Source organism: Cupressus sempervirens, chromosome 10, assembly GCF_028749045.1.
Source record: "Cupressus sempervirens isolate cs-2001-9-10 chromosome 10, ASM2874904v1, whole genome shotgun sequence".
NCBI lineage: Eukaryota > Viridiplantae > Streptophyta > Pinopsida > Cupressales > Cupressaceae > Cupressus > Cupressus sempervirens.
The window spans coordinates 847,754,204-847,770,606 of record NC_143127.1 but is presented as its reverse complement, the minus strand read 5'-3'; the positions used below and the strand labels follow the sequence as shown (position 1 = coordinate 847,770,606).

Sequence of the window (16,403 nt, the reverse complement as noted above, 5' to 3'; positions counted from 1 at the left end):
CATGGATGGCATATTTGATGTTATTAAAAGTTTAAAATCTTGGTCTTAAGGAATCTAAGAATATTAGAATGGATGAAGGGAAATTAGCTTCAGTTTATGATAAAGTGTATGATGTCCTCAAAGTTGTACTTGATCTTAGTGAAACTGATATTCTATAGGCCTATGATATCTTTTTTCTTGAAAGTGCAAGAGTCAAAGGGTTCTTAAGAATGAGTGAAGGGGAGAGAGTGAGATATGTATGACCAAAGTTTGGAGGACTATAGATTGAACATGGATTAAAACTCTTGAGACTATTTTAAACATGTTTTTTTTTTTTTACTTGACAATTCTACATTCACTATCACACTCCACCACTTTTGGTTGTGTTTTAACAATCACATTGCATTAAACTATTTACTTATAATTATTATATTCCTATTTTATGTATTGTTATCTTTAACAATCTCAATTTCTTACATAGTTCATTTCGTCTATGAATGTGTTTTCATTTTATAGTTGGCTAGATTGTAGTTGGCTTTCATTTCTTATCATACCATCTCCATTTTGGTTGGTATTTTATGTGATTTTATTTTTTCTATGAATGTGTTGCACTAGTTTTTTTTTTATGATGTCTGACACACTATGATTCACAAACAAGCTTCTTTTGTTACAATTTGTCCTTTTTAATCCTCTCCTTTATTTGGTTGTTATTTTTTTGACTATTGGGTTGACATGATGGGCAAATATATATTGTTTTGTATTTCATATTGATTTTCATTGTAAGTGCTATTATTTTTAGGTGTATCTCTATCTAGCTACCATTATGCTTGTGGTTCTAGGTTCTTATATGCATATGTTTCCAGTGACTTCTTATGCGAGACTTATATACATTAATCCAAGGTTATTGATGCATCATTATTGATCTATATTTTTGCCCTACTGTAAAGTTTCACATCTCCATATCTTATGTTATTTACAATAGCTTAGCTGGGTCAAAAATAAATTTGTAAATTAATATACCAAATGTTAATCCTTGATAAGATTATTTTATCATGCATGTATTCTTTAACCTCATTTCCATCAATGTCTATGTTGGCTCATGGAACTTTCCAATTAAGAGTTTTGATTGTGACTTTATTATTGTGTTGCACTAGTATATAACCCTGTATTTTCCATTGTGCACTAATATACAACACTAGTATACATCTTGTATTGGGACTTGTACAACCTATAAATGTGTCCAGTAATGTGTATGTCCAACACACTGTGATTCTTGCTCGATTTGTTCATACAACTTTTAAAATAGTCTGATTATTCTTCAAATCTATCTTATGATTTTTATTAACACTGTTCATTCCACTACATGGTGTATGTGCATTTGATTGAATTTCCATATGTTAATTAAATAATTGACTATAAATTTTATCATAATATTCATCTATCTAATGTAATATTTAAAATTGAAATGTTTATAATAGTTTGATGGCTATGTTGAATGTGCTAATGTGTCACTGTGGTGTCTCGTGCTTGTTAAAGACATCAAACATGCAAACTAATCCTAGGCATCAATTTTGGTGTTGCTCAAATAGAAAAAATATAGTTAATATTTTTTTATTCAAAATTATTGGGTGAAGTTTAACATTATTGTAAGAACTAATGAATATTTGGTATTGTCAAGGAATAATAGATGCAGACACTTTGATTGGGTCGATGATGCCCCAAATACAACTACATGATGCAGAGAGGACCAAAAAAGTGTGCTTTTGGGCCTTCCAGAAAACTTTAAAATTATAGAAATGGATTCACATTTATAATTTTTTCCAACTTTCAAATGAATGCAAGAATGTTACAACTTTTAAAAATAATTTCTCAACAAGGGCAGAATTTAAAACCCTCAATAAATCATTAATAACTTCCATAAATAAAAGATTTAAACCAATCCTTTTTGTGAGATTCAATAAGAGTTAGTTAGAAACATTTTCTCCAAGTTATAGCCAAATATAATCAAGGAAATAAAAGTTATTGCAATTTTCTCAAAACTGTTCATATTATGACAGAATCTGACCAATCTTCACTTAAAAAGGCCATGACTTCTTCCAAAAATAATAAAAATCATCCAAACCAAAACCAAATAGAAATTAACTCATCTACCTTTCTAAAAATTTAGTTTTCATGTTTGTATCATTCACCATGAGTTTGTAACAACTAAAACATTAGAGAAATTGTAGGAAACAATAACCAGAAAACTAAAATATACAACCACAAAATAAGTTTTCTTCCATTCCAAATCCTTCCTCCAACTTCTCCAAATTACAATTTTGTGTTTTGGAGAAAAATAAATAAATTAGAATCACATTAAACTCTCCAACAAACATACAACTACCCATTAACATCTTTAAACCAACTTCTAAAAAGTTGTCATTAATTTTGGCAACTTTTGAACAACTTTTACAAATAATTATCCAAATGACTTAAAATTTTCCATAAACCATTTAAATATGATTAAAATGAATTTAAAACTCAAATTAAACCATTTCTACTCTACTTTGATATATCTGAAAGGTTTTCTCATACTTGACATGTTTCAAGACCTTGTCAGTCACTATGCTTTTAATGACTTTTATAGCCTTATAGAATAATTTGAATGAACTCCAAATAGTATTTATGTCCTTACATAATATTAAAACCATATTAAAGACAATGTTAAATATGAATTTATCCATGAAACATCCAATGGATAGGTACTCCTGTACCATACTCACCAACTTTGAAATGTTTTTAAGTCCTCTTGGAAATGGGGTTTCAAAGATCTTTTCATCTTCACTTTTGGTCTTGCAATTATTTTTCTTGATAATATGAACCTGTTAAGAAAAAGTTTATGTGATCTCCTATCTAATTTCTTCATCACCTACATTAAAATGATCATAACAAAAAATTAATGGGTGAAAATCAATTGATTAGTATCAAAATCAATCCCAAAATTTACATCTTTCTTCTCAAATCTTCTTGGAAACTCTTCCCTATTACCATCATTCTCATCATAAATCTAATCACTCTCTACTATTCTTTTCATTATTATCCTTTATTTCTAAAAATGCTTCAACATCATCATTTTTAGTAATGTCCATCTTAATGGACTCTTCGGCTCAACTTTCTTATTAGATTCAATCAACTCTTACTCTTTTGTTTCTTCTATCCTTGTTTCTTTATGTTCTTCCTCAAGTTTATTCTCTTTTTCCAAATCTTTTTCAACTTCTTGAACCTCTAAAAAATTAAATTATTCATCTCCCTCACCATTTGCAATTCGCTACTCTAAGATTTTAAGAAGTGCCTCCAACTTCTTTGTATTCTCATTTTCTTCTCTTTCCAATCTATCTATCTTCTCTTGTCTTTTCTTGTTCTCTTTCTTCTTCTTATTTTGTGAATCCTTACCCTAAAAATTACCATGCATCAATTTCATAAATAAATCCATTTTCAAGAAATTCTCTTTTACCTTTCTTCCTCTTGTCTTTGATACCGCTCCTTAAGCCTTTCTCCTCTTTTCTCTCTTGGCCTAGTCTCCTGGTATCCAGGTTCCCTCTTCAACTTGTAAAAGAAAAACACACAACCACAAAATAACTTTTTCTCAGTACTTTTGGGCTCTGGTACCACTTGATGTAGAGAGTACAACAAAAGTGTGCTTTATGGACCTTCCACAAAACTTTGAAATTATAGGCATGGATTCAAATTTATAATGTTTTCCAACTGTTCAAATGAATGCAAGAATTTGCAACTTTTAAGAATAATTTCTCAACGAGGGAGGAATTTAAAACCCTCAATTAGTCATTAATAACTTTCATAAATAAATGAGTTAAACCAATCCTTTTTGTTAGATTCAATAAGAGTGACGTAGAAGTTCATTTTCTCCAAGTTATAGCCAAATACAATCAAGTAAATAAAATGTATTGCAATTTCTTCAAAGCTGTTCATATTATGATAGAATCTAACCAATCTTCACTTATAATGGCCATAACTTCTTCCAAACATAATGAAAATCATCCAAACCAAAACCAAATAAAAATTAACTCATATACCTTTCTAAAAAGGTAAGTTGTAGTTTGGTATCATTCACCATGAGTTCGTGAAAACTAAAGCATCAAAGAAATTGCAAGAAACAATAACCAGAAAGCTGAGATATACAACCTCAAAATAAGTTTTCTTCCATTTCAAATCCTTCCTCCAACTTCTCCAACTTAAAATTTCATGTTTTAGAGACCAAACATATATAATTTAAAATCACATTAAACTCTCCAATCAACCTACAACTACCCATTAACATCTTTAAACCAACTTTTAAAAAGTTATCACCAAGTTGTAAAAGTTGTTACTACAATTTTGGCAACTTTTGTACAACTTTTACATTAATTATCCAAATGACTTAAAACTTTCCATAAACCCTTGAAATATGATAAAAATGAATTTAAGACTCAAATTAAACTATTTCCACTTTACTTTGATATATTTGAAAGGTTTTCTCAGACATGTTTCAGGACCTCATAAGTCACTATGCTTTTAATGACTTTTATAGCCAAGTTACAAAATAATTTGAATGAACTCCAAATAGTATTTAGGTCCTTACATAACATTGAAACCATATTAAAGACAATGTAAAATATGAATTTATCCATGAAACATCCAATGAATAGGTTCTCATGCACCACTGTACAATGTGATGAGGAAATTGAGTGCACGTTATGTAAGGCCCAAAAGATGGATAGGGCCATGGCTTCTTCTATGGTGAAGGTGGAAATTATCTTTCTATGATGATCTCTTTGTATTATGTTTTGATTTATTTATCAGGACCATTTGCGAAAATGTGCATAAAATTATGATTTTGAATAGAGATTGACTTCTTTGTTTGAACCACAATTGGACCATATGCTGATAAGTGTTTAGATATGACTTCTATGTTGAAACTTGTTTATAGATTTGTAACCTTCACATTGGACAAAATTTTTGTAATGTCATGATGTAATGTATTTTTTTATGATAAATATTAATAATAAAAACAACATGCTCTTTTATTTATAACTTATTTTTATATGATCAATATTTATATAAAAATGAACCTTTTTGTTGTTGTTTATAATTAGTTTTTGTATGATAAAATGTCAAAGAATAAAATTTAGCTTTTATTTACAATTTTGTATAGTTCATGTCAAATTTATAGCAACTAGTGTTTATAACTTGGAAAAATTAACCTTATTTATAAATAAATTAAAAAAATAAAATTTAATAAATAGAAAAATAAAAAAATTCAAATTTAATAAATTAAAAATTAAAATTAAAAAAGTAAATTAAAAATATATATTTTTAAAATTTCAATTCCAATTTTACAAACCAAGCGTGGAAGATGTTTCTTCCCACTCATCTTCCAAGTTAACTAAATAGGTTAAATCATTTTTTCAAAATCAAATTTTGAAATTCAAAACCTAATTTTGATAAAACGAAGTTTTGAATCAAAACCCAATTTTGCTAATTCTGTGAACCAAATAGGCACTAAATTAAAATTAATTTCTAGTTGAAAGTCAAAATTTAGAAAGACTTCACAACATAAATATGGTGAGAATTTTTTTTAAGAAAATTGTGTAATTGCTCCTCTATGGTTATGATTTAGAATTCTCGTTGATGTAGTTATTGTTGTCTTTTAATATCCTACTATGCTACTTATTGTCTTTAACTCTAATAAGTAGATTTTGGAAATCTACAACCAAATTAGATAAAAATATAGATATAACTTATTAAATAGGTCCAATTGTAGGGTATACATATACATATCATAGTTTAAAAAATTGTAGAGATGTTGCTAAAATCATGATATATTGTGACTCTGAACTAGAAGCAATTTTACTATGCATAAATTTGGCCCTGATTTTTCCCCAAAATCCCACCCATTTTCAGGTCAAAAACTCACACTATCGTGGTCATATTTCATATGATCACTAAAATAATGTGTCAATCACTAAATAAAATACACAAGTTTTAGGGTTATTTTGTCATTTTAGATAGACATAAAAAGCATTAATGTTTCACTATGACAGGAAGAAGAAATTGTTGGAAATATAAAGTAGACAAGGTTACTGAGAGGGGAGGGGTGAATTAGGAACCAATAAAACTTTATCTTACTTATCCAATTAATCCTTCATCTAATACTCTGATCTAATTGCATGTATGAAATAATGAAAGCAACAAAATATTTATAACACTTTGACACAAGATATGGTGACCCAGAAACTTTCCAAATAGAAAGTAAAACTAGGGTGGGGATGATACCCACAAGATTTAGTAATGTTGTATAAAGTTAACCTATTAATGCTTACAATTGACCATTTCTAGTGATCTGCCCTGTTAGGAGCAATAAGGATTGTGACGTCCACCTTGTTAAAGGATTTACAAACATACAATGAAGTATGCAGTCAGTTAGTAGAATTAACAAAAGACTATTAAGTCTACCCTATTAAAAGATTTGACTGATGTACCTATTAGGATGAACCAATAGCTAATCTTTGATCTGCAACTCTAATTTGTTGAATGGGATTCCTTGTATTACAATGATCACCTAACTATGATAGATAAATCTCTGTTGTCCCTCATACTAGTTGTAGCCTTCTTTAATTCACACTCCTGCACTTCATTATCTTCTTCAATGACATGTATGGATATGACACAATGCATTACATATATACCAATCCAAATAACAAATTACTGGAGTCAGTTACAATGCCAATTTCATCATAATTCACAAAGTCAGCCCAACTATTGTAACTCGGGTTCAGAAGACAAACTCGATGATGTTCTAATATATGACAAACACTATCAACACTCGACATACTTTGGCACTTGGTTGAACTTGAAGCTTGGTCCATACTAATCACTTCCAGGTAGCTCGAACTTGGTCAATAATGTGTGACTCAGTGAACACTGAGAAACTTGGTAGTTGTTGAATCACTCGGTTGACACTACATGACTCGATTAACACTAGATTCACATTGTTAACACTGCGAGATTAGTAGACATTGTAGAGCTTGGTTAATAATATAGAGCTCGGTTAATGCTAGAGTTTTCATCATTTCCATTGAATAGCTTGGTAGCCTTTGCTACGCTCAATTTGCACTGTACATAGTCTTTGAAGCTCGGTAAACACTATGTGGCTTGGAAAACATTGTAAACTGACTCAGGTGCTTAGTAGACATTGCATTCTTGACTACTTGGCTCGGAAGCAACTAAAACACTTGGTTAACATTGCAGGATGAATGATAAGCTCGATAGCAACTGTAGAGCTTAGTAGCAATGTAACCATTTGACTAAGTGTTGAGTGATTGATAGAGAAATTGACCTTAATATGAACAGAAACAATGTGAGCGTTTAGGGTTTTGACGAAGATCGAGCATGTGGAAAAATTGAAGAGAGAACATCTACAATTTTGCCATGAAGGCTTCAATAAAATTTATGTTTCATACAAAATAATAACATCATAAGTAACATTAAATTTCTATTTCATAAATTATAAAATACACCAATGCTACAACGATAAATATTTAATTTAATATTATAAACTACTAGAATTATAATTATTGAAAAATGCTCATGTATGTCACTGGAAAAAGTATGTGTGATAGTATTGGTATCAACATCTAATTTTTATGATATCATTATTAAATAAAAGGCTCATATAAGTATTCTATAATATATATATATATAAATATTATTCTATAATATAAAGGTTGAACTATTATTTACATTAGTTTTTAAATAATTAACTACAAGGAAGGAATGTATGATGTGGCCATTATGATTGTGTAATTTTTTTCATGTGCTTTTTTGCAAGTTCTTTATGTGTTTTAATATAAGATATGAGTCTATGTTAAATTGCTACATACTTAGCTCAAAACTTTAATTGACATATGATAGAAATCTATTTGAAACTTAGCAACATAATTATTTAAAACATATGAATTATTTATACTATTATCCTTCTTTTTATATGTGAACAAAATACTTTGATTTCTACATTATAATTTAATATTCAAAATAAAATTACAATTTTATCATTTAAAATATATATATAGAACACAAGTACTTGCCACTTTATAACACTTTTTTAAAAAGCACCCACTAAAAGAATATGGAATCAATGCTAAAGTTTAAAAGGGCTGAATATATTCATTTTGTTTTGTTGACTAGATATGAAAAGAGCTGATAGAAACTACAACGAATCTTATAAAGTATGAGCAGCCAGTAAACCCAAATTTTAAGGCTGCAGCTATGATCTGCTCCGCTCATGCTTTGACCATTCCGTGCTTCTGTTGATCACTCTGATAATCTTCCTTCTCACTTGTTATTATAGAACTTGTTGATTATTGTCATAAGGGACGGCGCTGCAGCTGCCAAGACAAGAACAATCCCCCAGAACATGGTGAATATTTTCACAAACTTTGGATTCTTCTCTATAAACTCACTGAATTGCACCGCAACTTGACGCTTGTACCATTCATTCACATCAATCTTCAATTCCATAAACTTATCTTCATCAGCGAAAGTAAAGTTAAAACCTTTGCAAAGACCATTGAAGAGATCACTCGCTTCCTGGTCAGTCCCAATGGAGCTCTGAATTACTCCCTTCTTCCTCAGCAATGCCACGTCCTTCTCAGACTGGATCAAGCTATTCATCAGAAACACATACTCCGAAATCACGCTGAGTTCCTTTTCATGACACACGTCCACCGCCATGAGGTTCCTGAAGATCATCTCTGTTGTATCAGAAATCCATATCACTGGCAGATACAGAGTCTTCTTCTTCTTGTCGAAACGGAGGGAATTGGCTGACGGAACTCCCTCGTATGATCTGATCTTCATTCCGCTATTGTATAACTCTGTAGCAGAAGCCATCAGGTAATGATAATGCGATTCTTTCTTTGCTTTATGAGCCGTCTTATGATGATGCAGAAGACGATGGCGGTGACGACGACGTTGCTCTGCTTCTGGCATTGAAATACGAACATCCTCTATCTTTTCTCCTTCTTGGGTAGTCTCCGACTCATGCACAATGAAATCATGAAAAAATCCCAAAATGTGGTTGTACTCGTGTAGATCCTTGTACTTCACACGGAGGGCTTCTTTCAATTTTCTCTCGCGCTCTTTATGTTCTTCCCCTGTTTCCCCTGTTTTTGGCTGCAGAGAATATGAAAAAGGGTGAATCAGGGCAACTATGCCGTCACATATCATTCTGAGCAGCTCTGTCCTTGCCGTTTCTTCTGTTAATTTGTCCTCCATTTCCAACAGCCCAAGGAGGAGGACTATGGGTACCTGATTTTCAAGCAACAGAAGATCAGTCAAGATATCAAATTGGCAAGAGCGGACCCTGTTTCGATTAAAAACAGGATCAAGATTCCATTGTGAAACAGCATTGCTGTTCCATTGCGATTCATCGCTGAGAAGCCTGAGAGTCTCTAGAATGAAGCATCCGTCCAGAGTGAAGAGCCAAGCGAGGACTTCTTCCTCACACTCTGTTTCTCCTTCATAGCTTCCTCTAATCTCTGGAAGCAACTTCTGCACTCCTTCAACTAGAAACCGTCCGTGCTGCTGCCCTTGTGGGAGCCTCTTCGCAGATCGGTTTACAGCGTCTACTTTGTATAGCTCTATTTCAGAGAGCGGCTGAGAAATCCTGCGATGAAAAAGGCCTAAAGAGACTACCCGAGGCAGGTATGCATCTCTGTTTAAGCCCTTGAGATACGTGGGCACTTTGTTAATGGAGACAGAAGAAAGCTTTCCTGACTTGTCATCTGGCGTATCGTCTTCGGGCTTAAAAAACTCAAACTTGCCCTTCACATCATCAAACCATGTGTAACGTTGCTCTGAATCCGCAACCTCAATGTACCACTCTTTTGCCCCCTTCTTCTTACTCCTTTTCGCCATTGTTTCACTGCGGAGTGATCAAATATATCCCAGATTCAGGAAAAGGGCCAAAATTAAACAAAATATATTGATTATAAACTGTCTAATCGCTCGATTTCAATCAGCCTGCCTAGAACTACTACAGATAGGTTGTGGAATTCAATAGATTTGTGGAAAAAATATTACCCAGCTGTCTGTAATCTTTCCAAAAGCTAAACCTCCTCCCTCCTGTTCTGCATCATCATCGGAAATGTTGAAAATTCTGCTTTATCATTTCACCTGCATAATTCAAACATCAGACATGTCACACTTCAGAAATCAAGTACCCAAGTACCGTTAGACGAAGAGGATTTCAGCATTGTCTCTGTAAATCCCATCAAAATTACCAATGCTTGTAGCTTCAAAATGATTTCGGAACCATTGGTGTTTGTCAGCATGAAATGTGAAAAATGTCATATTTTAACAATTTATTAATGTTTACTGTTATTTTGTGAACACTATATACTATCATTAAGATAATAGAAAGTTCTTATAAAGCTTTCAAATAATGTAATTGAAGTAAAAAATAGTTTATAAACTGTTCATATTTTAAAAGTATGATCATAATCTATTATTATAATGCAAAAACTAACATGAAAAAATAAATTGTATATACTTTTAATTTAATAATATTTATTTTTTAAGAAAACATAATTGAACTGTCCAGAGACATCTGAATTAATGACAAGTGCCATCTAAAATGATATTTAATTTAAATCTTCTTTAATACAAAAAAAGAGAATTGAATTAAAAATTAAACAATTCTAATGTTTGAACTGATCATTTTTAAAATAACTTCCATTTACATTAATTACATTATTCAAACTCAAGTGCCTAAATACATCAATCTGACTCTTATACCTGTATTAGATTATATAAAAGAAAATTGGGAACAAAACAACACCAATTTTTCCATATAAAAACAACTACTGGAATAATAAGAAACAGCTGCAATGTAATACTACAATTCTCCTCGTGGCAATGATCGGGAATAAGTTGTTCTAAATCACAGTAAACACTTGAATACCTACTGAAACATCCAGTTGCGATTTGCACGGTTCAAGGCGTCATACGCATCACAAGGATTTGGTTTCACTTATATCATTAATCGAAGATCAAACAGCTTGGCATTATTCGGTTCCTTACGTCCAGGGCGAGACATTCAATTTGCTTTAACTCTTTATTTTATTCTGATGACGGGTTTTCCTTTCTTTTCAGTGGAGATTCTCTTGCCCTTGGTCATTTCAGAGTAGTTGATTAGATTCTCTATAAACACGAACATTTTGCTTGATGGTGATTTTTACCCTTGCCTAGAAAATTAATAATAAATTTCCAGATAGGACATTATTAATAACTTGAGGATGGTGTTGTAGAGGGGCCATGAAAATATTCCCATACCATAGGAGCTTTAACATTAGGTGATTTGTATATAATTTTATTTAATCTTTAATTAAGGTCCTCTTTGGTTCATGGAATTGAATAAGAATTGGCATTTGTAATTCTTAATAATTTCTAATTCGTTGTTTGGGTGCGTAAAATTGGAATTGGAATCGGAAAAAAATAGAATTTGGTATCCCCATTTACTCTCAAATCCGAGAATTGATATTCCATCTAAATAGGTGGAATTGCTTTAATTCCCATTTTAATTCCAATTTGACAGAAATGAGCATTCCAAATTAATTGAAATCAATTTGATTTTTATGTCTGCTTGATCTTTGTTGATCATTTTTTGCTTTGAAAACATGCAAGGTTAATCAGAAATGCAGAGAGGTAGAGGTTAACGAAATTGTGATGGTCGGAGGTTGGAATGGCTTCATAGTTAGTCAAATTTGAAGTCCAAAATAATAAGTTCACAGGTTCAATCCCATGAGAAATTGACAATTTGAGAAATTTGAATGAATTGGATATGAAGGGAAATATGTTTGTGGGATCCATTCCACCTGAAACCAATCCATACACTTCTCTAATTGTTGTCAATGAAAACCATTTCAATGGATTGATTCCTGAGTATTTGGGGTGATAGTATGATCTTACCCGCCCAACTCACCCTTATTACTTCATATTTTATTTACCCACACTCCTTTGCAAGTGCCTCCACTAGTTTGTATGCCTCCTCCATTGCAAGTCTTCATAGTTATTTTTCATTTTTGTCTTTTTCCACTATTGTTCATTTTTTTATGTTCGCAAGGCACAATTCAAGTATCATATTTGTCATATTCGCTTACCCATTTTGTCAAATCTACTCCCCTAGTGTTGTTTTTTGTTACCAACCTTTTTGGCCACCGATTTCCAATTATTTTTGTTTGTATTTGTCAAATTGAAAGTTCACACTGCTAACCCCATATCCACCTTTGTATTTTAGTTGGAATATAATTAATATATAATATAATTAGAGAATTTTGTCCACATCTATACCATTTTTCCAACTCAAACATTTTTTATCATCCCCAAAATCTCTCTGATTATTGTTATGCTACTATTTTCTGTCGATTAATTCCAAAGAGCTTGGGTACATTGAATCTCTAGGGTTTGCCAACTTCTCCAACAACCATTTATTTGGTCCCATTCTAAATTTGCTAGCAACCAAATAGAAGAAATGTCTATTTTGATTATGAATTCTTTGTGAACCAAACGGTCCAAATCAAATTTCTAATATCCTAATTTGGATTTTAAGTTCTAGAATCCCAAATTCGGGATGATGAATGTCAATTCTTAAATTATATTCTAGTAACCAAACGCGTCCTTAAGGGATTTTTAAATTTTTTTTAAAAAAAATTAAATCAATTTTAGTTTGTTAGATTATCTTTTAAAAGTATTTTCTTAAAATTTAAAATTTATTGTTTTATCATCATCTTACTTTTACATAATTAGATTTTTAATTTTTTAATTTTTAGAATTAAGGTATTTCAATTTTTGCAATTCTAATATTGATTTTGTGTTTGTTTATTCATTTATTTATTATTACTACAATTAATTTATTGTTTACAAATCTCTAGTTGTGTAGTGGGACCTCCATGATTGGTGACATCTTACTTGACAATGATTGCATTGTTCGATTACAAACACCACTGAGAGGGGGGGTGTTGGGAGGGGGGTGAATTAGTGGTTTAAAATACTTTTAAAACCTTGAAACAAATAAAAGTTATAAAAATTTAACACATGAGCAAGATAGTTAATGAATAATAAAGTGACACAAAATTTTAATGTGGAAAACCCCTTAGGGTAAAAGACCACTTTGAATCTGAAACTTTATTGGCCTCTTGGGCAAATCTTTTAGAGCTACAACTTTGGGAAACACCAACACCCTATTTTAGAAACACCAATTTTAAGGAACATCAATCCCTTACACCTGAAGCACCAACTTCCAAAATGAAAAAATGAGATATAAAATTAGAGGATCATCTCTGTTACAATAAAAAAACATGAATCATTAGTTTCAACTTCTTGTTGAAAATATAATACAGGATATAGTTCTATTCTCCTCAGAACATTCAATATCCAAATATATTTTCTTTTTTCATTAAGAGATATGATCAAATACTGATATAAATGAATGAAGAAGCAATATATAACCCTTCTTCTACCTTTGATAAACTTCTATAATGAAAATCAAATTACAAAAATGAAAATAGAAACATAAATCATTACCCTCTTCTTTGTTGTCAAAAAATTGCCTGCAAATTGTTCGGTCTACAAGGAATTCCACAAAAATCTTGCAACTTCTGTCAAAACCACCTCTTGGATGTTTTAGAGGAATGTATCCTCTACTTATAAACCAAGAAAATTGAAATTTTGGAGGTAGGTACATACCACAAACTTCCATTAGACCAAAACCACTGAAAATAGCTAAAACTGTCATAACAATTTCGTAACCATTTCTGAAAATAATATTTTTTCTCTTTCCATACATGTGTTATGAAAAAATTATCAAAGACCCATTTTAGCTAACTCAGAGACCTTTCCAAAAAAGTATCATAGTTGGGGTCTATCTAATAAAAAAATCTTGTTGACTTTCTCATAGACCAAAATTATTTTTTTATAACCATTTTCTAAACCAATGTGAACATTAAGTGTTAATTATTTAATGTACTTAAGTGTTTGTCTTGAATATGTTTTGAAAAATATTTAAGGACATCAAATAAGATAATTATATGATGTTAACCATACCATATACTCATTATTACTATATTATTGACATCAATGACAACAATCAAAGACCAAATACCATTGGTTCAACATGTATGACACATATGTCACATGTGGAGGTAGGCATCCCACTTTTAGGATCTTGAAAAGTATCAACCTATGAAAAATTCTATAATGAATTAGACAAGTGGAAAATGATACCTTTTGAATGGATAATGTGAGTGCACACAGTTGGTTATGATTCAAGTTGTAATAGAGTTTGTTAATCATAGTCAAGTTATGACATATTATGTTACAATTGTATGTTGTAACTTGTCCTCCATGAATTTGACATCAATCTAATTATAAGCATCCTCATCCCTCAAATAAACTTATCTGATATACCTTTGAGGTTTCACTATACCCCACAAAGTACTTGCTCTCTGCAATTTGATCTAACTTGGAATGCGTAGGCCTTGGAATGAGACAAATTGCCAAAATCCCAAAAATCTTGACATGACTAGCATATGACTTCTTCCCTGACAATGCCTCCACTTGTGTCATCTTTCCTAATACCTTATGTGGAGCCCTTTTTTTGTAAGTATATTGGTGTACTACAGTCCTATGCCCAAATGTAATGTGAAATATCCTAGTCATATAGCATAGCCCTTGCTTCCTCTACTTTGGAATGATTCTTCCTCTCAAAAACCCCATTAGCTCTTGATTTCATATGATTTCAAATACCTCTAAGGATGTGGAAAATACCTAGGAGTTAGCTATAAACCATGGCAAGTATTCCCATTCCACCCAATAGGACCAAGTGATAATATTGACTCATCGTCTTCCCTTTGAATTATGTAGGATTTAGACAGGTATACCTTGGGATTAACCACCACTTTCTTTATAATTACATTCATATTCTAATCCTATTAGAGTAGACAATAGCCTTCAATTATTCTAACTTAGAGCCAAGAAAAAATAATAAAATATAGCTAACCATTTATATCTAAATGCTCTCCAAGTCAAGCATAGACCAATACATTCAAATACATTATACAACACAAGATACATTAAACAACACAAAATATAAAAGATTTCAATTAAATGTTTTAATCTATGCAAGATAGGATGTATGCTCTAGATTACTTAATAATCAAGGTATTATCCATTGGAGAATTACTCTGAAATCTTACACAAGGAAAACTTAGATTGATGCAGGCAAGGGATGAATATCTAGGGCCAAAGGCTCACCCAACTATCCAAACCACCCTACAAGAGTTAACACAACAGAAGAAAACACAAAGAACAACAACCAAAGGAGGAGGAAGAGTGAAATAATTTTACTAATTCATCAAAATATCTTCATACATGCCCAACTGTAAGGCCTTTTGGGTTACAACCAAATACAAATACATTCATATTCAAAGATCCAACAAAAAATTCACACTTTCTAGTCTTCTTTCCAAAAACTTTCCCCCCATAAACTTGCCTAAATCTAAGCCTAAACACTCTATATATGCTTGCCAAAATGGCTTATAGATCATTCTAGAACATTACATAAGAGGAAGGCTAACCTAACAACAGTTTGGACACATCCCAAGAAAAGATCTTAACATAGATGTCATGATTGAAATAAATCTCGCAAGTTGGCTCACATAAATCACATCCAAATTTTGATACTCGACATAAGTAGGAAATCTCGACATACACTAGGTAACTTGGCACATGAAGAATCACTTGGCATACATTGGGTAACTCGGCACATGAAGGAATTGATACAGTAACTTGGCACCAACTTGTAAAATGAACAAAAAATGAGCAAGATAACAAGGCAACCCAAGATGCTCCTGCATCATACAACCAAGGTTGAAAGAAATGATTCTCCTGAATCATTGAGATGTCACAATCTAAGCTGAATCCAACTCAAATTGAGAAATCTATGAAGCATCTTCAATAGGTATGTTCTTCCACTTCACCAAATATTCATACTAATCTTTTGCTCTTGTGCTCTTGCCAACTCTTTGATCCAATATATGTTCAACTTCTTCAATCTTCTTCTTAGGATAATTATCTAATACAACAACTTCATCCTCTAACTCGTGATACTTATACAAATCAACAATATTGAATATAGGAGATATATCCATGTCATTAGGTAATTCAACTTCATAAGCATTACCACTATCAAACTTCTTCAAGATCTTACAAAGTCCGAATTTTTTCATCTTCAAATTACTATATGTTCCAAATGGGAATCTTCCTTCCTTCAGATGAACCATCACCTCCTCACCAACTTGAAAATCATGGTGTCTTCTAGACTGATCAGC

At 31.6% G+C, this 16,403-nt stretch overlaps 1 protein-coding gene across 5 annotated transcripts; it reads right to left on the bottom strand.

The window, feature by feature from the left end:
* Window positions 1–8,156: 8,156 nt before the first annotated feature.
* On the bottom strand, window positions 8,157–11,095 carry LOC149536662 (putative UPF0481 protein At3g02645). Of its 5 annotated transcripts, none has more exons than XM_089806843.1 (3): window positions 10,979–11,046; window positions 10,099–10,191; window positions 8,157–9,940 (listed from the first exon to the last, which is right to left on the bottom strand). In XM_089806843.1, exon 3 carries the CDS (start codon window positions 9,931–9,933, stop codon window positions 8,350–8,352), a length of 1,584 nt encoding a protein of 527 aa, XP_089662969.1. In that variant the 5' UTR covers window positions 9,934–9,940; window positions 10,099–10,191; window positions 10,979–11,046; the 3' UTR covers window positions 8,157–8,349. The 5 variants fall into 5 exon arrangements, with proteins under 5 accessions (XP_089662969.1, XP_089662970.1, XP_089662971.1 ...); XM_089806844.1 differs by having other exon boundaries at window positions 10,983–11,043; XM_089806845.1 differs by lacking the exon at window positions 10,979–11,046 and adding an exon at window positions 10,299–10,346.
* Between the last annotated feature and the right edge of the window lie 5,308 nt (window positions 11,096–16,403).